The following is a 22,546-nucleotide window of genomic DNA, read 5'->3' as shown; positions in this document are numbered from 1 at the left end:
CAGATTTACTCAGATCTAGTCACCATTGGAATGGGGCATTGGTCTTTATTTTCAAAATCAAGAAAGCAGATTTTAATAGAACAGAAAGGTAGTCCTCAGAATTTTCCTCAAAAGATTCTTTTTTATAAGCAAGCAATTAGAAACATGTAGAAGGACTGTCTCTTATTACTGAGAATCAGCGGAAGTTAAGCTCACCAGAAAGGGTGATTCTGGACAATTTCTGGACAAGCTCTGATTTCTTAGCTCATGCACATTTAATTGAGGCTCCAGTATTAAAATATTCCATTCACTTTTACTGCCAGTCTCATTTCCTAGTTTCAGCAGTTCGAAAGCTGTATGTTTCTTTAAACATTGCTTTCATTTATGGATATCTACTATAAGGTGAAAAACACGTAGACTGTAACTGTGAATGTGTTTCACTGTTGAGTCTTTTGACAGTGTCAGCTGTTGGAATTATGGATTTAGGATCTGTTGTGAGTGACTAAGAACTACAGGCTTGAGTAGGTAAAGTAGATATATGTTCAGACAACCTGATAAGATAGGATATAAGAAAAACAGGAAGGCTGTGTCTTCCCTCTAAGAATATGAAGTCCTGGTCCCACTGAAACCGGTGGGGAAATGTGTCTTGATTTCTCTGCATTCAGTATTTTCCTGAGTTTATTTGAAATCCTGCTCCCAGAATGAAGAATTCTGATCCCATTCTTTAAGTCTGTCTTGGTTGAAAATGGCAGGTATATACAGAATGAATGAATGAAGTTATGTAATTTTTCAAGTAAAACCTAAATGTTTTATTATTTCAAGTATATTCGTCACTTTTGTGTTTGTGAAAATTACCACAAAAAATTCCAGAATTATGAAGAAATGTGAAGCTCATTATTATTTTACTTATTTCTTTGCTCAGTTTAAATTTTAACTAGCACTTTTTTTGCTACTTCTTGATGGTAAAGACTTTATCTAAAGAAGAGTTCATCGTAGGTTATTTTTTTAAATACATACATAAGCCTCGGAAATGGCTGAAAGGAATTTTTTCATAGTTCTGAGAAGTCTTAGTGCAAATCAGTTGAATTGTCTTTTGTGTCAACTATGTGAAAGCTCTCATTATTGCTGTGGTAGTGTTAATTTCTCTTTCCTCCCAGCAGCCAGAAAGTGTGTCAGGCTCTGTTCAGTCTTCAGTACTGGGGAAAGGTGTAAAACACCGACCTCCTCCTATCAAATTACCTTCAAGTTCAGGAAGTAGCTCTTCAGGTAATTATTTTTTGACTAAAACATCTCATTTCAACATGTTCTGCCTTTATAAAATGACAGAATATCCCTTTAGTAAAGATTTAATTAAAAAATACCAGCATCTTATCTGTGAGAAGAGCATGGGTTTTTGTGGTTTGGGGTTTTTTTTTCATTTTTGATTATATTCTTCACAAAATTGTATCCTATCATTCAAGTTAACATTCACATACTAGTAATTTTGAATTTGAAGTATTCGAATTATGCTTTTTCAGGTAATATTTTTAGTTCACAACAGTCAAGTGGCCATCTAAAATCCCCAACTCCACCTCCTCCTTCTAAGCCTCCTGGTCTTTCCCGGAAACAATCTATGGATCTTAATCAAGTTAGCATGCTCTCTCCAGCTGCCATGTCTCCTGCGAGCTCTTCACAAAGTGAGTCACGACCTAAATTCTCCATTAAATCTTAGGCTTTTGCATAAATGCTTCCTGAGATAAACTTCTTAACCTGTGGAATGATGAAATTTAAGTGTACAGTGTACCCTAAATTGTATAAGTTGTGCAGCTTTAGGCAGGTCTCTTGTTCACTGTATGTATTTTATGTTTATTGTAACTGTGTTCGTTTTCTGTATATATATGTATGCACCCTCTGTGTATACGTTTTAATACATTTTGTGCAATTAGCATGATCTCCTCATATATGAAAGGCTGGTAGATGATGTGATGAGATAAAATTCCAAAGTGTAGATTTTTTCCTCCAGTGTAAAAAACAGTATGTTAGATCAATTTGCATAATTTAAGCATCTGGTTTTTTAAATGTTATAGGAGCTGGTGCAGTTGTGTATCTATGTATGTATATAATCTGATCAGTCCCAAGGTGATGATACAATAAACGATAAGATGATTTTTTAAAAACACTCCTACACTGTTTTACAAATCATTGCTGATTGGAAGTGTGGTGGTGATGCTGCTGATGATAGCACCATATTCTCAGGTGTTAAAATGCAAATTTCAGTCAGAAATGACATCCTAGTTAAAGTATTTTTGTTAACACTGACAGGATCATTGTAATCATAGCTGTAGATCATAAATGTTTTCTAAAACCTGTATGCGTCTTGAGCCATTTCGTGAACAGATTTGTACAAAGAGGGAACAGTAGCTGCAGCGTCTCAGTTTTTTTATCAATAATTGTATACTGCACATTCCAGTATCCTGCATGGTATTATAATTATGCTTTTTGCATTAAATAATTTAAAATCTGGGTAGCTCAAAAGGTGTAACTTTTCTGCCTTCTTGTTTTGCACAAGATAAAAAAGAAAACTTATAAAAGTTTTCTTCCAAAATACTGAGTCTGGTTTTATGTTAGTATTATGAATTGTGTAAATCTGCTGCACACAGTTGTTACTTTAAGGCTCTGGTCACCATTCATATTTATTTCCTTTCTTTCTGCAGGACATGAAAGCTAAAAAAAAAACCAAAAAAAAAGAAAACCAAAAAAACCAGCTCAAGCTTTTTGGGGGTTTTGTTTTGTTTTCTTTTTCTATTGATAGACTTTGCCTACTTCATCCACAACAAATACAGCTGTATGTGCTACATTTAAGCAGAGGGAATTACACAGAAGATTTTAAAGATGCAGTATTATCCTCTGGTTCTTAAATATTAGATAGTTGCTTTTTATTTGGTCGATGCTTGGAAAACAGCAGTTTGACTATCTGATGATACTTAGATCAGCCTCATGATTATTGAAATTCTACATGATCTTGCTGACTCTCTTGTTTTCCATATGTTTTTAACACAACCTATTGTGCAGGCAGCAGTACATGAATACTATTTGTTTAAAAGAGTAGGACAAACATTAATTAGGTTAAAATGCTCACTAAGAAATTATTTTAAGTATTCCTGAATGGAATTCCGACTTAATGTATGATAGATTATGGAAGCCTTAAAGGAAAATAGAAATTGGTGTATGCCACAAGGAGTGAAGCATGGAGAATGGATTTTCTTTGTGATTATACTGCATCCTTAACAATGAGTGTGTGCTGCAACACTTGTTATGTAGAAATTAACACTTGCAGTCTAAAAAACAGAAGAAATTGTCAGTGCTAAGTAAGATTCCATTAACCTTATTATACAAAAAGGACTGGCCTTTTATAACAAACTAGCACTTTTTATTTTTCTCAATGAGCAGGGTCTGGAACTCCTAAACCATCTACTCCTACTCCAACCAACACCCCTTCATCGACCCCACACCCTCCTGATGCTCAGAGCTCAACTCCTATTACCCCTTCTGCCACCCCTACTCCCCAAGATTCAGGCTTCACCCCTCAGCCCACTTTGTTAACCCCATTTGCTCAGCAGCAAATGTCTCTGAGCCAGGCACTGCCTGTAATGACCATTCCTCTTTCCACCATGGTAACGTCCATTACTACAGGAACAACCTCCACCCAGGTCATGGCAAACCCTGCAGGACTTAACTTCATCAATGTAGTGGGCTCTGTGTGGTAAGTCTTCTGTTACCATGGTTTCTTTATTTGCCATGGGGTTGGTTGGTTGGTGGGAGGGGGTATGGTCCAGGACTGTCCACCATCCATTAGGGTAAATATTTCTCAAGATCTGCAATACAAAAATCACTCACTTCGTAATTACAAAGTGAAGAGCCACTAGAAACTATTTGTATTTCTCAAATAGAAGTCACCTACTATTAGATTATTGAAAAGATCTATTAAGAAAGGCCTTTATTGCTTTCATCTTTTTGGAGTCATAAAGGTTCATTTCTTAAGACATTATCTCAGTTTAAGTGATTTCTGAGGTTTTGCTCTGTAAGTTTGAAAACTTTTTTTATTAATCACAGAGAAGGTAGAATATCATATGCAGACCAATCTGAATGAAAAATGGGAACAGATTTGTTTCTATCAATTTAAAAAAGCATTGAGGTGAGACATTCTTTGATCCTTAAAACTCATTTTGTGGTTTGAAGAAAATAATAAATGCTGTCAAGAATAGATTGTATGGTATAGAATGAACTGCTTTTTAGACTAAGGAAAATTCCGCAGTTATGGTGGTCAGTGTACGAGATGTAGTGTGCTTCAATGCAGGTATCAGGCATTCAGATAACCAGCTGAGTTGTTCAGTAGCTGGTCACTCTTGATAAATTGAACTATTTTTAATAGGGCAAAAAGAAAACACAAACCTGTTCCTTTTACGATAGTACAACCATTTTGAAGAATGTTGACCTTTTAGTATTTCTAGAATGAAAGGACCACTTGTAGTTTATTTTTATCAGTTGATATCAAAGAAGAAAAAAACTTCATATTATGTGCTCATAATATGAAATATATGTTATGCTCTAGGCAAAATTAATTTTTAAGCTGCATTTATGCTTTATCCATAGTCCCATAATTTACAGCAAGCAACTGATTTATTTGTCATGAAACAGAGGGCAACAATTTAGTTACTCAGATTTACTTGTGCCACTTGAGTTTGATGTGTTGTCTTTCCTCTTCTACAGTGGAGCACAGTCACTGATGAGTGGTTCAAACCCTATGTTGGGGTGCAACACTGGTGCCATAGCCCCTGCAGGTATAAATCTGAGTGGCATTTTACCCCCAGGAGGTCTGGTACCAAGTGCGCTGCCCGCTGCAATGCAATCTGCCTCTCAAGCAGGTCAGTGTGACTGAGTGGAAAAGCCACCCTTCAGCCAGGGGCAGTGTGAAAACATTTTGTGAGAAAAATGGACTGAAGTGGCCATTGTGTGAAGAGGTTGTGTATTTGATGGCTGGAGCTCAGGAACAACATACATGTTTTTGCATTCAAGGTGTGGGCTGTGTTGGAGATTGTTTGAAGCTGTTTTTTGGTGAGTTAGGCTGGGGATACACAGTCAAAACCTGGATTGTTTGATGTGCTTAGTAAGAGGTTTGAGAGAAACTCCAAATGCAATTTTGATAATGACTGCCAGAAAAAAGGCATGATTGAACTTAGAGGCCTCACTTTTTAAATGTGTGGGGCATTTTATTCTGGGCCTAGTATTGCTTTGTTCTTGTACAACAATTGAGTAGTTCTTTATTGCTTTCAAATGCAACTATATAAATCTTAAAAGCACAATTTAAATTATCAGTTTATATTTTCTGAACATAAAATGAAGTCTAATATATATAGACTTGGTATTCTAGGTTATAGAAGTAGAACTGTAGAAGACTTCAAGATATCCATCCCTAATGCTAAGAGTTAAATCTGTCTAAACCATACTGAACCAATGCTTATCTAAACTGTCTTAAAATACCTTCACTAAAGAAGATTCTAGTCTTCCTCAGTAGTTGTTTGGAGTGGTTCATTATCCATGCAAAATGTTTCCTTCTAATTACAGTGCATCTCCTGAATTGCATTTTTTTTCTCCTATACCTTTCAGATGTGAAAAATAGTTTTCACACTCTCTCTTTACCTTCTAAGTATCAAACATGCTGTCATGTCCCACATTTGTCTTCTCTTTCTGATAGGTCGTATTTTTCAAACCTTTCATAATCCTGTCACTCTTTTCTAGACTGTCCAATTTGCTTACATCCTTCTTAAAATGTGATAACCAAAAACGGGACACAAGCCTGAGCTTGGCTGATTTACCACTGTGGAGCACAACAGAATAAATGCATCTCATCTCTTTCACAACATTCCTGTTAACATTTCCCCAAATGAGGTCTGCCTATTTTTTATCTGTATTTTTTGCAACAGCATTACCTTAACATAAGAATGGCTTTACTGGTTTAGGCCAAAAATCCATCCAGTCTATATTCTGTCTCTTGACAGTTGCCATTTGAGGATACTGAGTAGAGTGTTTGAGATGAGGCAAAAATGTGAAATTAAACATCCCTTGTCTACAAGTGTACCTCTTCTGGCAATCTACAGCTGTGAGACTTTCTCAGCTGAAGAATATCCACATGGATCTTTGTGCTTAATATCCTGTGCTAGATTTCTAGTCTGTGGATTTATCTAATTGGTTTTTGAACCCATGTATATTTTTGGAATCTCTACAGCATCTTGTGACAGTGAATTTTATAAATGTAAACTGTGTGAAGAGGTTATTTTCTTTTGTGTGCTCTGTAGTTTGTGATATGGATGATTTGCATATGTTTGTGACCTACTGTAACTTCTCATGTCCTTTCTTGCTGTATAGACACAAAGATAGTTACAATTTTGTACTTGGTCATTTGTCTGTTTTTTAATTCAGTGTTACTGAGTTTTGGACCATTTCTTCAGTTCACAAGGATTGCTTTTAGTCTGCTTCTGTCCTTTCAAGCACTATCAGCCTCTACCAGTTTGGTGTCACAGATTTGTACATTCTGTGCTGTCACCCACACAACAGATGCAAGTTAGCTGAGCTAGGTCTGTGCAAGACCTCCAGGGCTTCTGTTTGATAGCTGCTGTCTTACTGGAGCCTTGCTCAGATTTGGGGTGGGATTGTTTTCTGTTAAAGATTGATAAGAGTGTATTACTTCACTGAGCCCTTGGACTTCTTCGATTTACTGTACAAACAGTAAAACTTTTTAAAGTCAGAAGAAGGATGACTGAAAAATAACTGCTGTGGTGTTCTCCACAGTCACCTTTGTGTAAATGCATGAACCGGTTATAGGTCACAGGGTATAGTGTTACGTAGTGATACAGATTTCTTTCCATTTAGTCAGCTCTTGTGCACTTTTAAGTCTGAATAACTATGAATTGCATTATGGAATATGCAACATTGTATTAAGTTTCCACTTAATTTACACTTGCCAGTATTACACTTGTATTATACATGTATTATTATACACTTGGTATTAAGCGTACACTCAATTTACACTTGCCAGTTTTCCAACTTCCAGATGTTTAGAAATAGTTCCAGTGGAAAGGTGTACTGCAAAACACAAATACAACTGAGTAAAGACTCACTACTAATAAAAAGATGTTTTCTTTAACAGGCAGCCCATTTGGTTTGAAAAATACATCAAATCTTCGGCCCTTAAATCTTCTACAGGTAATTTATATACTTGGACACAATAATAATGATAATTTCTTACCTTTCTATAGAGACCTGCTTAGTGCTGCTTACGGCACTGCCCCACACAGATTTTTGGAGCCAGTTGGTCAGACCATTTACTGGAAATCTTACTTGCTTATTTGAAAAGCTTAGAATAAGAGAAAAGACTACTTCCATAGAGATACCAGGTGGAAGTTAGATTCCTAGCTCAGAAAAAAGCAGATAGTTCTCAGTAACAATATAAAGATGCTGACATTTGGATTCAAAAGATTAATCCTAAAATACAATCTTTCAGGATTTGCCTAAGGTTTCATTGCAGATCATTCTTTATACTAAAGTTACAATTATACTGTACAAAACAGTGTACTAGAATCGCTCCAAGGTAACGCGTAGAATGCCTAAAAGCCAAGCTCAGCCTGCACAGGTAGGTGCAGTAATGGGTTTAAAGAGTTTTTGGTAATGGAAATGGAAGTTCGTGTAAGATAGGAAGTTTAGAAGAGCTGTAAATGCTTTCTTTGCACTAAGCATACATACAAATACAAACATGAGCAGATGTTTATTATGTCAGAGTTGCATTTAAAAATGGAACAGGGATTGTTTGTGGAACTGGGTGGAGTTCCCAGACCTTGAAGTCAGCTGCCTGATGCAGGTGCAAAATTGCAGTTTCAGTGTTTCACATAGGTTCCACCACGTTTCAAAAAATTACTACCAGCTTTGCAAGTTCCTCTTTCCACTCCTGTACACTCCAGAAACATGGAAAAGGGCAGGCACAGGAGGCAGTTATGCCAGAGTAGAGCTCTTCTATAGAATTAAATGCTTATATTTTGAGTGATTCCATGTTGAAGGACATCCTTTTAAGCAAGCTCTGCCACTCATATAAACCAAGAACAATTCAGTGAAATTCAATGAAATAAGTGCAATTAAAGATGGGGTAAGGGAGAGGAATCGAGGCCGTTTCACTATCTATTAAAATTCAGTAGAATATTCTGAAAGTGGAAATTATATACAGTGCTGTTGAAGACTGGCATTTATCTTTCAAGTATCATTACAGTATCTGCCATTTTAATTAAAATAATTAAAATGTATTTTCCTATGGAAATATTTTTCTATAAGTTCATGCAAGTTTGTTTTCAGAACATGAGCCTTTTTCACAAAACAGCAACAGTTGTAAACTGATTGATTTTAAAGGCATTACAAAACAAAAGCCTCTAGGAGGTACGCCACTATCAATACTATGTTCATCCTAGAACAGTAGGAAACTCAGCAGTTTGATTGAACTATGCCTTTTGTTTTTAATCTTCAACAGCTTCCAGGTGGTTCATTTATTTTTAACCCACTCCAGCAGCAGCTGTTACAGTTTTCTCCACAGCAACAATCTCAGCAGCCTACAACCTGTAGTCCTCAGCAACAGGGAGAACAGGTGTGTGCTAACAGCCCTCAGTCTGGGGGGCATGGATGAAGCAGTTTCTCCTATTCTCCCCGTCTCCACAAGTAAATGAGCCACTACCCAATAGATCTGAAGCAGAGGGGGAGGAAAGTCTTCCTAAACTTTCTCAAACAGCAAAGACTGCAGTGGCTCTTGTTGCTATGGCTGGAGCTGGGTTATACTTCTTTAGTTATATCCTGTATAGAAAAGCTGTAACAAAACAACTGGCTGAGCACTGTGTAACTCTGTCATGAAGAGAGCCAGCCCCACTGTATGTGTGCTGTAAAATCAGCTTAGTGCTATGTTCATCATAACGGACACATCAGATGAACAGAGAAAAAAATGCAGTCAGGATTATTACAGAGTAACCAAAACTTGTTACTGACACTGCTGTGAGTTGGCTTACAACCCTCACTGCTGTAGTTTCAAGAGAAAGAATTTTCTTTGCAGCGAAAGAAGTATCGGTTGTCTTTAAAGCTGTAATCTTAAGACATTTGCTCTACTGCTGCCGGTAATTAGTGTTAAAGCTATTAATCACTGAGGAAGTATAAAGTCTTGATAGAGACTGATCCATCCTCAAAATGACAAATTTTGAGTGGTCAGTTGCACATTAAAAATTCTAAGGTGCAGGTACCAGGTTAGTATTTAAAACCCCTACCCAACATTTATGCAGCAGAGAAAACTGCTCTGCTTTTGTGTTCATCTTCCCAGACATGCAAGTTTTCTGCTTACTAAATACTCTCTACCGGATACTCAAGTTTGTCATAATTTCACTTGTGATACTGTAGACTGTTCATGAATAAGATGCCTCTTCCAAATTTTTTATAGTATATAGCTGCCTGTGTCACAGGCCTTGTTCTGGATTGTGGGACAGTTTAATGGGAAACTTTCCAATTTGTTCACAGCATCCATATCTCTGAATGTCAGTTAGTAGTTGAACTACTAAAAAAAAAAAAATAATGATGTGACCTTGTACTTTTGGGTTTTATTTTCTAGATACTGAACATGAAGGGCATTTACAAAAAGGCTGATGTAAGCATAGTCCTTCTTGTGGCAGAAAGTTCTTCTGGAGAAAATCAATCTCTGTATTGGTTAAATTACGCTAAGGAAGTTCTCTCATGCCTTGCATTATAGAGGAGGGGGTCATTGGCTAAAATGAGCTATTATGAACACTAGATTCCTTAGCTTTCATAAAGACAGGAATGTATGTGCTCACAGTGCTTAGTAAAAAAAACTCAGGCCCAAAAACAACAGTTTTCTGTGCTACCAATATAAATATGCATTCTCTCTCACACTTAGGGATTTCCCCCACATGGTGGTTCTATGACTCTTGGTCATCATGGAGATTATGATGTCTCAACATGCAGTCTTTTGGTCTGGTTTTCCTAGCTCTTAGTGGCATTATAATGTAATGGTAAAGAAATATTGCAACCCCTGGACTGCACCAGCTTTTTTCTGACTGATAAGCCATGCAGTTTTCTCGAATTGTGCAAATAATGCTTTATTTCCCTCTGTTAAAATCAATGCATAATTTAAGTTCTAGCAAATGTCATAATTCAGCACGCTTTGACTTCACGAGACACTAGGTCAGGCTCCACTAATTCCTTTAAAGTGATTACTGTGGAAACTACTCTGTTCTGAAAATAGTTTCAAAAGTGGGGTCTGTATTTTTATGAAATTAAGGAGTGTGTGGCACAATATGAACAGGAAATCTAAGTGTCAGGCTTTGCACGCTTTGATTGATTTAGGACCTTTGCACATGGGTATCTCAGGGTCCCCTGAAAATTTTGAGGCTGGGAGTGGGGCAGGAAATCATCGTAAGATTACAACATAAAGTGTAGTCTCTGCTAGGCTGCAGAGGAATTGACAACTTCATGGGACTTCTGCTGGGTAACAGGAGCAATACCATTTCTGCCAAAACAAAGCTGTTCTGGGGTATTCAATATCTGTTTGTTCTGCTGTTAATGACTACAGTATTGCCTGTATCTACACGCACTGGATGATGTAGCATTAAATGTTTTTAAACGGCACTTCAGAAGTCTGCCTTCACACTGGCTTTATTTGCTGATTCATTGATACGAAAGTTTGGTAATAAGGATCAAGCTTTTCATTTTTGCTAGGGGTCTGACCAAGGTCCATCCAATCAAGATCAGGCATTATCTGCCCAACAAGCTGCTGTAATTAACCTGACTGGAGTAGGGAATTTTATGCAACCTCAAGCCACAGGTATGTGCTTGCTGAGCCTCCTTTTGTAGCTAAGTGTTTATGTTGATAAATTCACACTGCAATGAAGTTTGGTCATAAGGAAGTCTTACATTAGACCAGAATGATTTACAGTTTATTATCAGGACATGAATTCTGTGAGAAATACTTGACTTCTAGAGCATGCACTTCTGTGCTTTGGCAGTTAAGTGCCATCAATTGATAGTATCACATGAAAACAAGTTACACTTTAAACAAAACGAAAATGCAGGGAACTTCATGCCAGACTTCATTAAGGAATGTTTCTTTAACTATGTGCTTAACATCCAGTGTGAAAAACCTTTGTGTCTCCACAAGCACTTCATAATCTAATTATGTTCTAACTAACAGAGTATGTATATCCTGTATACTTTATTCTGCACTGTTCCCAATTTGACTCTGACACTAATTCTATTGATCCCCCTTTCCTGTTACACTGTATTCCTATGTCATCCTCCCCTGACCAACTCAACCTGACCTCTTTGACCTGCCTGCTTTCCCCTTCTCCTTTCTCAGTGTTGTCTCAGCTTGGCTCTGCCGTGAACAGACCTGGGCAAAGCCTTCCTCAGCAGAGACTCCAGCTCTCTTCTGCCTTGCAACAGCAACAACAGCAAGCCTTGCAGCAGCAGCAGCAACAGATACAAGTAATCCAGCAACTTCACTCTGACTGTGTTTAAAAAAAATTAAATTAAAAATACAATTCTTGGCTCCAAAATCAAAAATATTGCCCTTTTGGGCTCTCTTTTTAACTAACGCTGTTATAGTCTTGCAAATTGAAGGAAAAAAAGGAAACAACAAAACCACCAAGTATTTGGCAAACTATGATGCAAGACCTGAAATCTGTGGTTCTCTCAGCTTGGAGCACTGAATTTATTTTTATTCATTTAAGCCCTCCACCTTCCTGATTTGCAAACATTCAAGGGGTGCTTGTGGCACATGTCTAAATACTGTACCAGGTGCCAATAGATTTCAAAATGGCATGGATGTAAGCACCTGGAAGTTCAAATGTAGCACTGCTACAGTCAGTGCATGGAACAAAGAGCTGTGCAAGGCATACCTTTACCATTCAGATGCTTCGTGAAAATATTTTAGCCTTTTTTTAGCACACAGTCTTCTCTTTGTCATACAGAAAATTCATATGATGCGTACACTGAGAAGGTATCACATTAAAAAGGTGCTGTGTAACCCAAACACTCAGTGAAGTTGCTGAGTTACTGCAGTTACTGCAACGAAGAGAAAGGGCAAAGAAACAAAGCTGTGCAAATTCACATGTAGAATGTTAGCTTGTGCCCTCAGCAGTCTTCTGTGCCACTGGTGCTGCTTGACTGTACCTACTGCCCCAGTACATGGTGTGTTCCTTTTGTCAACCTGGTGCTTCCTCATTTTTTCTTTCTCTCCCCCCTTCATTCTTCCTGATGTGAAAGCTTTATAGTCAACGCTGACAAGCTTTTTCTCCCTTCTCCTCCATGGCAGCAGTTACGATTCTTGCAGCATCAAATGGCTATGGCAGCGGCAGCAGCACAAGCAGCTCACCTGCATCATCAACAGCATTCAGGCAGCCACTCAAAAAGTAAAAGGAAAAGAGGCACACCAGCCCCTCCAAAATCATGAGACTTGCCTCCCCCCCCAAAAAATTGATTTGAAGGGGAATTTTTTTTTTCAGATTATTAAGGAAAAGGCTTAAAATTAAATTAGTGTTTTATATTACTGGTGGGAAAATGAACTTCTGACATTACACTAAAAGAAATGAACTGATTTTGGAAGCCAACCTTACAGAACTTTTAGGAACTGCATCTATAAAGCGACTAGGATTTGGTTTCTCAAGTCACTTAATTTTTTAACAGAATGTTTTATCTTGTATTTTTTACCACTCAACAACACTGTACATAGAATAAGGGTGAAAAACATTTTAGAAAAAATGAACTTTTAGAAAAAATGAACTTTGTAAATGTAGTATTGGTATTTGTTTATTTAGTATAAAAGGTTTGTGAACACTGTAACAAATACAATTTTTACAAATCCATTTCTGAAAAGAGCTCTCTTTTTGTTCACTTGGGTGTTAAACTTTTTATTACTTTGTCTATCAGCTTCTTTACTTCTTTGTGTCTTGTAATTGCTCTGGTGATACAGTCTTGAAGCTTGGCTCCTGTAAGAGGACTTCCACCTAAACATTGAAGGGAACAATTTGATTCTCTACTTGTACTTGAGTTACGTGTATCTAACTGTGATTTCCAAACGCGAGTATTAATACAGTAATTGTCATTACCAGCACCTTTAACCTAAGGAGCACACAGCCTTCCCAGCCCTAGCTTCAGTCAAAGATAATGGAAACAAACAAGAGCTGTAACAGCAGTCATGCACAGAATTTGTCCTCTGCTGTGACTGCTTTTTGAACTTTAGTCATGGCACCATCTTAAAACTCCTTTCAAGAGCAGGTAATTTAATGACTAATCAAGAAGAGACTCTGTTACCATAAAGCACCCACATCTCACAAAGCAAAGCAGGTACATAATCTTTTCTTAACCTAACATCATCATCTCCATAGGTTTCTTTGTAGTAAATTTACAAGTACCTGGTTTATGGACAGAACAGAGTCTGCCTTCTTCATCAGTTACAATGGTTACTGTTCCAGTTGCTAAATCTTCTTCTTCAGCAGTTGGATCAACAATGAGTAACGTGCTTGTGAAAGAAATGCATGCAGATATATTGGTATACATTGCTTCATTAATGTTATTGCAAAACACATTTTTTACTGTAGTCTTTCAAAATACTGGTAGATGGATTTAGTGCTCAAGCTTATCTGGTTTCCTACCAAAATGCACCAATTAAAAAAACCAAAAAATAATCATGTGTTTATGACTGGAAAAGAGTCATATAAGGCAAATTTATGAGGCATATAAGCTGCTTCATAAATTTGCGACAGCTATGTATAGCAGGAAAATGCTACTAAATTGCCATTTGCAGTATGTAGTATGAAATATTGCAGTTATTATTTTGTAGTTACACCAAAGACTAGCTTTTGTTTTAGATGTAGGCTGCACTAATTTCTACCAGATACCTTAAAGCAAAACTCATTTGTAATGGCCGGTTCACTGAAGTAGTTCTTAATTGGTTGTCACTGAACTCCAACCTCATTCAGACTGGAATACTTCAAAAATAAATTCAGTGCGTTGCTTAAGATAGCTTATTCTGGCTGTCACACATCACATGAGCAGTTCAATGCATGGCTGTTGCTGATGTACAGGTCACTGCCACAGGAGCAGCTCTGCACCAGTGCTCCTCAGCCATGGCCACCCTACTAGCAACCTACCACTTCAATTTATTCAAGGAGGCCTTTTATAAAGAAGAAAAATGCCTCTGGCAGCCAGAGTGTGTAAAGCATTTTATTGAAAGGGCTGTGTCAACAGGTATAGAAAAATCAATAAACCAGAACTTAAAAAAAAACCCCAATACAAACCACTCAACACAGGTATACACCCCCTCAAAAATACTTAGTTTTAGGAGCTAAAAGGAGACTTGCATAACTTGTTTGATGCAACAGTTGGTTTCAGGGAAGGAAACAAAGCCCAACAGATACACATGGAAAGCCCCCAGGCAGCTTTTTGGTCTATGTGTATGTGTGATCTGTGTGTAAACAATACCCTACTGACAGTTGTCTGCCTAGTATGTTACCCAAATGCTCAGTGCACATCAAACTTCAGACCCGGAAGAAATGGTATTAAAGCAAATAACAGAGGCATTCTAAAGCACTAATAATGTCCTGCTCTGATGAATTTTGGGAATTACTTGGTCAACATTTGAGATTATTGCTCTCCCCACCCCGTTTGTTACTTGGATGAAAGGCCCTACTAATAATTTCTGTGAATTAATGTGCCATAACCCCCAAACATCTCCAAATAGACCTAAATCTTGAATAGCAGAGTGAGCACTATCCTGTTACTTTCTACTGTGCAAATGGATGTCACCAGAAATTACTGCATTCCTTATACATTTCAGCAGAACATATCCTTAACATTGTTGAGCTAATGAAGAGCCAGTAAACAATTTCAGATGAGGAGTCAACTTACCAGATGTGATTACTTTGAATTCTCAGAATCTTTTCCTACATGAACAATGACTTTAAGCATACTGGTTATACTTCACCTTGGGTGATTATGTTTTCAGTAATCCAGGGTTCCATTGTTCTGACAGGACTGTTACTTACTTCCTTTGTTGACTACATCCTTGGAATAAGCTGTTCAAAAACCACCATCTTTTGTATCAGTTACTTACACGGGCTTCTAAAACATTATTTGCACTGGTAATGTTTTAATCTTAAAGATACCAAAAACCTAAAACAGTACCCATCCCTGTACTTTCAAGCTTTATCTTTTAGGTTGGGAACCACTTGTGCTTTAAGCCACAGGAAGAAGCTGCACAGTGCAGACTTCACTTTGTTCTGTGCACTCATTACATCACAGAACTAGAGGCCCCTTCAGTGAGAGGCTGTGGATTCAAGATGGGTGGAGAAGCTCCACACTGGTCACTGGCACAAGTGCAGAAACATCACTGGTGGCATCCTCTGTCTTTCATTTGTTTTACAGACACTGTTGTTTACATAAAGTACAAAACAGTTTGGAACTTACTCATCGAATATAGCAAATGATGTGGCAACTGGATGCTTTCTGATAATCAAAGGATTCTTCTGTTTTAAATTAACTTCTGATAAACCAGTTTCTTCATTTATCGTAACCAACGGCAATTGCACTGAAGAGATGAAAAAATGACAATGGTCTAATATTAAACATTGCTGGGTTTAGCAAGCCTAGAGATGTTCACTACTGAAATATTTAAGTTCTTCTTTTAAACCCACTGAAAATCAATCAGAATAGAGTTTGGCTATATTAACGATACTCTCTACAAAAAAATTAGTTGAATTCAAGGAAAGTATTTGATTTTTGTACTCAGGGTAACAGAAGCTTTTCTCCTTACAAAGAAATATTTTCTACTTCCAAAATTCCACACAATTAAAATACTTGAGTCGTATCTAACCAAAAGTATTTTTTCCCCAAGTTTACTGGACATACAAAAACTAGGAATATAGTCTCATGTCATGAATTTTATATATCTGTAGAAACACTGCAACCTGACCTCAGCTAACTCTTGCTGTGACAACCCATACATTGCTGGTGACGAGGAGGACAGAGCAAAGTAGCTAGGGGAATTCCAAGGCTGGCAATTCAGTTAGAAAGGGAGGCCTTGCCATAAGCTTCCCTTTAAACTGCTGCCTTCATGCATTTATAAGCCACACACCTGTGAACAGTCAGTCCACACATTTTTTTACAAACTATAATGCATTAAGTAGGAAAGGAATATTCTGTTGTGACAAAGTACTTGTGTAAGTAAAGCCTCTGACAGCTCATCCTGCCTACACAAAATACATTATCAAAGTAATACCCTGATGTAGATGTTAAACTCGTTCATGGCCACTGCTGAAAGACTCAGGTATCTGACACCAAAGAACACATAGCAGAACAGCTGTCAGTCTTTTAGGAAAGCAATAATAAGCGTACAAAAAGACCCTATTTTTGTACTGTGTTACACACCTATGGTATCCCACCATCATTTCCACCTTGTATTTGCATTCAAATGACAGGAAACAAACAGTCCCATGAACCAGTTACTGTTGTATTTCTCTGGGGAATGGTTTTTCCCCCCCAAGACCCCTAATGCCTGTAACCACATGGTTTGACCTTTCCTTCCTTCCTTGACCTAATTGGCTGTGTGCCAGCCATCCTCCCTGAGTGGAAGACTAGATAAGACCCCTGTACTTCCTTGTTCTCTCTCTTGCCCCCTGGAACCCTTCGAGAATAAATGCCTTGGAATAATCCTGGGGTAAGAGCCTCTTTTGGAATCTTTTGTCCTGTCCCTCTGAGATATCCCTTCAAAGCCTCTCAAGAAACTGAGCTAGTCCCGGGGGGCTGCGGGGGGATATCTACAAGTCACCTATTACCAGAGTTCAAAACTAATGCATTTCTCCAGGCAACACTAATCAGAACATCTCTTGTTCTAAGGAAGACTTACCGTTTTTTAATGCTGCCAACAAAGCAAAGACACTGGCATCCAGAAGGTTTCCATCATAGTCCAGACATATGATATCACAGTATAACACCCAAGCAAGCTATCAAAAAAGGTTTGCACATGTGAGATACTACATCAGCTAAGCAAATGGTGCAATAAATAAGAAAGTTCTGGCCACACTAAATACAGATACTTCTGTCATTTGATTTTTGCACTTAGGATGTAAACTAAGCTATGAAGACTGGAAAGTAAAAACAACACTAAAACCTCCTTTAACCTCAAATACCTTCTGTATTTGTACTTGTGTACAGGTACTGTGATCTTGTTACTGTCTCCCTCTTCATTCTGAGATACAACTTACCTTGCCATTGGCAATACACAGATCTTCTTTCACTATCATCTGTGAACTGAAATAAAATGAGAGTAAGCAAGGAAACTGAAAACTATCTGGCAGAGTTGCTTGCATTTTAATAGCACTAAGATGGTTCTTACTTTTCAATCACATCTGCGATAAACTGGCTTGCTGCTTGAGCCTCTTCCCCAGGTGGTCCAGAGCGAAACCTCTCTGCACAGAGGGATGGCAGCTCTACATTTGGAACTAGGGAGCAAGAATCATTAGTCATAAACCAAAGAAAGCAGGCAATGGGTAATCAAAAATTAAAAAATAAACAAGAGAATCTCTTAATACCATTTTATGTACTTCAAATGAAAGGCAAGACCAAGAATTTTTCCATGGAGCCTTCCTAATTCTCCCCTCAAAAATAAAGTTATGCATGAGTTTGTATTAAAGTATACTAGTAGTACTCTCTGTACTCAGAAACTATATATTCCATGGAAAAGCACATACTCCTAGCTACCACTCTCTGTTTATAATCCTTCTCTATCCTGACCCACACAAATTCTTTAAGTGTTAAGCACTTTTCAGCAGATCAAGAAACAGCAGCATTTCCATTCCACTGCCTGACTTTACTGGTATGCAGTCTGCTTTTCATCAACCATTAAAACATGAGGCTTTAGACTTGAAGCAAAAACATGCATAAACATTAATGAAAAAAACCTAAGCATAGTCAAGCTCACTGAGAACAACATACTTGGGAGATGCCTTAGAAAAAGGGGATTTTGTCTAAGCTCTCAGTTCCACAGAATTATTTTATTTCCAAGGAAACTCCAAACAGGAGTGAGGAGGTACCACCAGGACTTACAGTTCTCTGAGAAATAAACAGTTTTTATTTCACTGTTTTTAAGAGTTACATTTTTTGCCTACTGAGACTTTGAAACAGAAGTTAACATGCCTTCGCACAGCCTTGCATGCCACTATCTTTTACAGATTACCTTCTCCCTCTTAATATACACACTGCTACAGGTTTCCTTCCATGCCCAGCCTGGAATCAGCAATAAAAAGGTAGCTAAAAAGGTAGCATATGGAAAACTCACAAGCAGAGCAAAGGGAATTCCAGATGCCTAGATGTCAATTTTGAAATTAATTTGAAGGGATGTAATAAAATTTGATCCAAATTAATTCTTTTAAGAAATTTGACAACACAATTTTCACAACCTTTTAGCTGAAGCAATACAAAGCCTGAGTAAGATCCATACTGAAACACTTACCAATATATCCCTTATTAGCAGAATCCACTGCAGGTGCAGCAAGTTCCTGGAGAAATAGAAAAGAAAAAAAATGAAGACCAGAATTTTGTACAAAATATTTTCGAGCTGTTCTATATACAAATGGTTGTCTTCTTCCCAATTACAATGAGATTACAACGAGATTTACAAAAGCCATTTTCAATCAGTCCTTGTTTGTAAATTTCCTATGGAAGATCTCAGTACAGGGATGAGCAGTCATTTGTCTTGTAAGTCATGGCAGGCCAGCAGGAGAGGTGAGGCTACAAGGCATTCAATCCAGCTAGCTCATTCCCAGTGCACTTACTGATCGGTGTTCAGGAACTTTTCAATTATAGAGCCTTTTATTTAGAAATAACAGGGACTTCAGTTTTGTACACATCTCTCCCCATGGACAATGGGCATCACAAAAATACATATTCTCAGACTATACAGGTAGGATTATACAATTACATTATATATTAACTTTCAGATCTGGAAGTAACTCAGGGGAAAGACTGTAATTGATTCTGACTGGCACATTATTTTAACTCCAAGGGTGATTAACTCTAAACACAAATGCACAAACTCAGCTACCAGATAAATAAAGATAAAAACCAGCCATACCGCTTTTACTCCACAAATCACTGTGGTATTTCCTAACTTCACCAGGGCAGAACCATCTGCAGTTGTAATTGAACCTGAAGAGAAAAAGTACTGTTTAATAAAATCTATTTTCCCTTCAAAGGGCATTAAATAACATCCAACCTTCACTAAGTGTTTACTTTCCATCATTTTATACTAAACACAGGCTAAGCAAAGTCTCAAATTCAGAGTGGGACAGAATCTCTGTATTAAACAGGCAATCACACAGAATGGTTGAGGTTCTCCAGCCTGCTGAGGCCCCTCTGGATGGCAGCACAACCCTCTGGCATATCAACCACTCCCAGCCCGGTGTCATCTGCAAACTCGTGTGGGCACCTAAACTGTGCTGAACTTACAGGAGCAATTACACTGTGCACATTAGCCCAGGAACAGGACCGAAAAACAATGCTCAAGGATATTACTGTACCACACATTCTCTTTCATGCTTGTTGAAACTGTGAAGAAAAATCCCTCCTCTTCCTGGTTTCCAAATGCAAGAACCAAGAAAACCAATTAGCAAGTCATTAAGGTCACCACTATAACCTAATATTAATAACGCCTCCCCCATTATTATTATTCCACATAAGCACTTGCCTATGTTGACAGTGGTTGTCCGAAATTCACCTAACTCTCTTCCATCAGGCCGACAGTTCTCTTTCTAAAGAAAAATTACAAACTTAAAATTAGAAAATATACTCTATCAAATAAAACAATAATATTTTTGCTACAGAAGTTCATAAAAAAATATTCTCTCAAAAATCCTAGGGAAAACTTAGTCACACTCTAGCTGGCTTTTCATCAACTGATGCATAGTTTGTGGTTACAAGCCTGCAAAAGAAAATCCTTGCTTTTTAAAATTCATTTAAATTTACTTAGACAATATAACAATAGACTGATTGTCTCAAGGATAGGTACCACAGGAGGCTAGATTCAGAATGTCATCCAAAAATGAACACACACTGGTAACTTAAAATGAGAGTTTCTACCTATCGGCACGGTTTAGTGAAGCTCTTAAAATTAGAGCGAACTAAAGAAAACAAAAAAAAACCAACCCTGCACCCAAAGAAAACCCAGGATTCAAATACCACCAGTCAGAAGCTGTACAATACATAACCCTTATGTTAGAAACTGAAACTATATTCCATCATTTAAATCTGAATTGTTACTCACCACAGTTTCAAGTTTTCAAAAGCAAACACTTTTGGTTCAATTATGAGAACCAAAACTGCAATAATGCTGGACCCATTTCTACGTCAATACAACTCAAGTAATAAATGAACTAATTTAAGGTAACAAAAGTCAGTGTTTTTCCTCCACAGTTACAGTGTGCAAGGTTAGCAGCAATAGTCTCTATTACTAATTTTTGTAGCATCTAAAAGCCTGATTTGACATAATTTTGTTCTAGACAGAAGTCTGCATCACCATCTTGGTCAAATTTAACCGGAACTCCTTTCAAGACCAACAGAAGCATTTACCCATCAAGATAAACAGCATCAACTACACAGATGGAAAGAAAAACATGTTCTGAAAAGCACAAATGTTCTTTGCCTGCTCAGACTGGTTTTTGGGTTTGTTTTTGTTTTTCAGTTTCCATTTCCATAGTTTCAGATTTCCATGCAGACAAGCTAGAAGAGCAGAAGCAAGAAAGAAAAAAATCACTACAAGAAATTTATACAGAAATCTCATGTTTCACTCACCAAAAACCTCCTGTAATATTCCAATGGTTCCACAGTTCTAGAACAAATATAAAAGAGAAAGTTCAAATGCAAGCTCCTGAATAGGCAAGACAGAGAAAAAAAAATCAGAAAGCACAAACCCACAATAAATAATCTGGGAATCAAGATGCCTGACAAAACTGCTCAGCAATAGCTGCTTAGCTCATTATTCTGTAATGAGGGAACTCCAAACTAATCTGAAAAAAAAAAAGATGTTTTCCTAAATTTAGTTCCAAAATGCTTCTTCCCATACATGGAAGCTGCCTGCATATACACTCAACAAAAACCGCTAGCTTTCACTTCAATAATCCTATTAGCTTTAAATCAAAAGATATGTAGGACTGCATTCAGATGCAGAAAATTGTATAAAAATTTTAAGTTATTCAGTTTTTCTTAGAATCCTTGAGAAAATATAATTTAAAAATATGCTTCAAGCAGTGCTTCAGATGAGAAATAATTAATTTTTATTACTAATCATACATTAGGAACAGTATTTGTGTATTAGCATTCACAGTTTTGTTAAAATAGTGCTTCTTGGGCAGGGGTAGAAAAAAGATAAATGGAATAGGCAGGTTTTCCAAATGCAAACTAACACACAGAGGCATCACCAACATAATGACCAGCATGAATTCGCTCCTGTTGGCTCCACATGTGCTGGTCCTGTATCGCTGGATTATCAGCCCAACGCAAGGTCTGTTGCCCTCCAGTTCATGAAACAGCACTTGCTAAACCTTGTTTGACGCATTTCAGCCACAAATACAGCAGAATGCAGGATGCTGGGACAGACTACCCAGAAAAACTGCGGATGCCCCGTGCCTGGAAGTGTTCAGGACCAGGCAGGACGGGGCTCTGAGCAACGTGGTCTAGCGAAAGGTGTCCCTGCCCACGGGAGAGGGATTGGAACTGGACGACCTGGGAAGATCCCCTCTGACCCAAACTATTTTACTAGTCTGAAACGAGTAGTTATAAATGGGAAGTCATTGAATTCCCTACAGTTTTAAATTCCTTATAGTGCTATCTGCTGTGTAAGGGGAGGTTTAGATTGGAGAGCAGGGAAAGGTTTGTCACCTAGGGGGTGATTGGGAACTGGAACTTTCCCAGGGCACAGCTCACAGCACGAAAACTTCTACAGTGCAAGAAGAGCTTGGATAAGGCTCGCGGCCACACGGTGTGACTCCTGGGAGTGTCCTGCACAGGGCCAGGAGCTGGACTCGGTGATCCCTAAGCATCCAACTCGGAATACTCGGCAAATGTGATACCAGGTAGCTCCGGGCCTCACTGAGCTCCGCTTTTTGCCGAGCCTTTTCCCGGCTGGCCAAACATCGCTCGCTCAGCCTTTCCCGCACACGTCGGGGCTCCGCAGCCCCCGCAGCACCGACCCCATCCCGACCAGGCGCGCCGAGCCCGCTCCCCGCGCGCAGCCGCGGCGGTAACCGGATAAAGCCCTCAAGGGTCCCGGCGCGGCCGGGTCGGTGGGAGCGCGGACAGGGCAGGCGGGAGCGCGGACGGGACCCGCGGCGCGGCTCCGGCGGGACCGCGGCCGCCGGGCCCAGCACTTACTTGAACGCCGCCGCCATGGCGAGGCCGTCGCCGCCCCGGATGTGGCGCCCCCTGGCGGCCCGCCCGCTCGGCA

The 22,546-nt window shown here is 38.5% G+C and overlaps 2 protein-coding genes across 12 annotated transcripts in view; one reads left to right on the top strand and one right to left on the bottom strand.

Annotated features, from left to right (window-relative positions):
• Positions 1–12,750, top strand: part of SUPT20H (SPT20 homolog, SAGA complex component) — a 30,201-nt gene extending 17,451 nt beyond the window's left edge. For 3 of the 11 annotated variants that reach the window (XM_066176029.1, XM_066176026.1, XM_066176027.1), the window contains exons 17-24: positions 1,137–1,245; positions 1,497–1,655; positions 3,409–3,721; positions 4,729–4,883; positions 7,166–7,221; positions 8,531–8,644; positions 10,771–10,876; positions 12,365–12,750. In XM_066176029.1, the coding sequence (XP_066032126.1) occupies positions 1,137–1,245; positions 1,497–1,655; positions 3,409–3,721; positions 4,729–4,883; positions 7,166–7,221; positions 8,531–8,644; positions 10,771–10,876; positions 12,365–12,465 (1,113 nt within the window). In that variant the 3' untranslated portion in view covers positions 12,466–12,750. The remainder of the gene's footprint in view (positions 1–1,136; positions 1,246–1,496; positions 1,656–3,408; positions 3,722–4,728; positions 4,884–7,165; positions 7,222–8,530; positions 8,645–10,770; positions 10,877–12,364) is intronic. The other 8 variants (XM_066176031.1, XM_066176028.1, XM_066176037.1 and 5 more) reach the window with 6 other exon arrangements.
• Positions 12,751–12,827: 77 nt separating this feature from the next.
• On the bottom strand, positions 12,828–22,533 carry EXOSC8 (exosome component 8). Its single transcript, XM_066176038.1, has 11 exons — positions 22,474–22,533; positions 20,896–20,932; positions 19,793–19,856; positions 19,181–19,254; positions 18,560–18,605; positions 17,444–17,549; positions 17,313–17,358; positions 16,955–17,051; positions 15,517–15,637; positions 13,464–13,570; positions 12,828–13,055 (listed from the first exon to the last, which is right to left on the bottom strand). Exons 1-11 carry the CDS (start codon positions 22,488–22,490, stop codon positions 12,940–12,942), a joined length of 831 nt encoding a protein of 276 aa, XP_066032135.1. The 5' UTR covers positions 22,491–22,533; the 3' UTR covers positions 12,828–12,939.
• Between the last annotated feature and the right edge of the window lie 13 nt (positions 22,534–22,546).

Source organism: Chamaea fasciata, unplaced genomic scaffold, assembly GCF_029207755.1.
Source record: "Chamaea fasciata isolate MVZ Bird 193981 ecotype frontalis unplaced genomic scaffold, bChaFas1.0.hap1 SCAF_2, whole genome shotgun sequence".
Lineage (NCBI taxonomy): Eukaryota > Metazoa > Chordata > Aves > Passeriformes > Sylviidae > Chamaea > Chamaea fasciata.
Note: the sequence above shows the minus strand (reverse complement) of the source record. Positions and strands in the feature narration are given on the sequence as shown.

What these genes read in the sequence shown, in the direction of transcription:
- EXOSC8 (XM_066176038.1), bottom strand. An exon ending in GACAACCACTGTCAACATAG is followed by an intron (nt 19,255 to 19,792) that starts GCAAGTGCTTAT and finishes TTTTCTCTTCAG; the next exon opens with GTTCAATTACAACTGCAGAT. An exon ending in TGTGTATTGCCAATGGCAAG is followed by an intron (nt 17,052 to 17,312) that starts GTAAGTTGTATC and finishes CTTTTTTGATAG; the next exon opens with CTTGCTTGGGTGTTATACTG.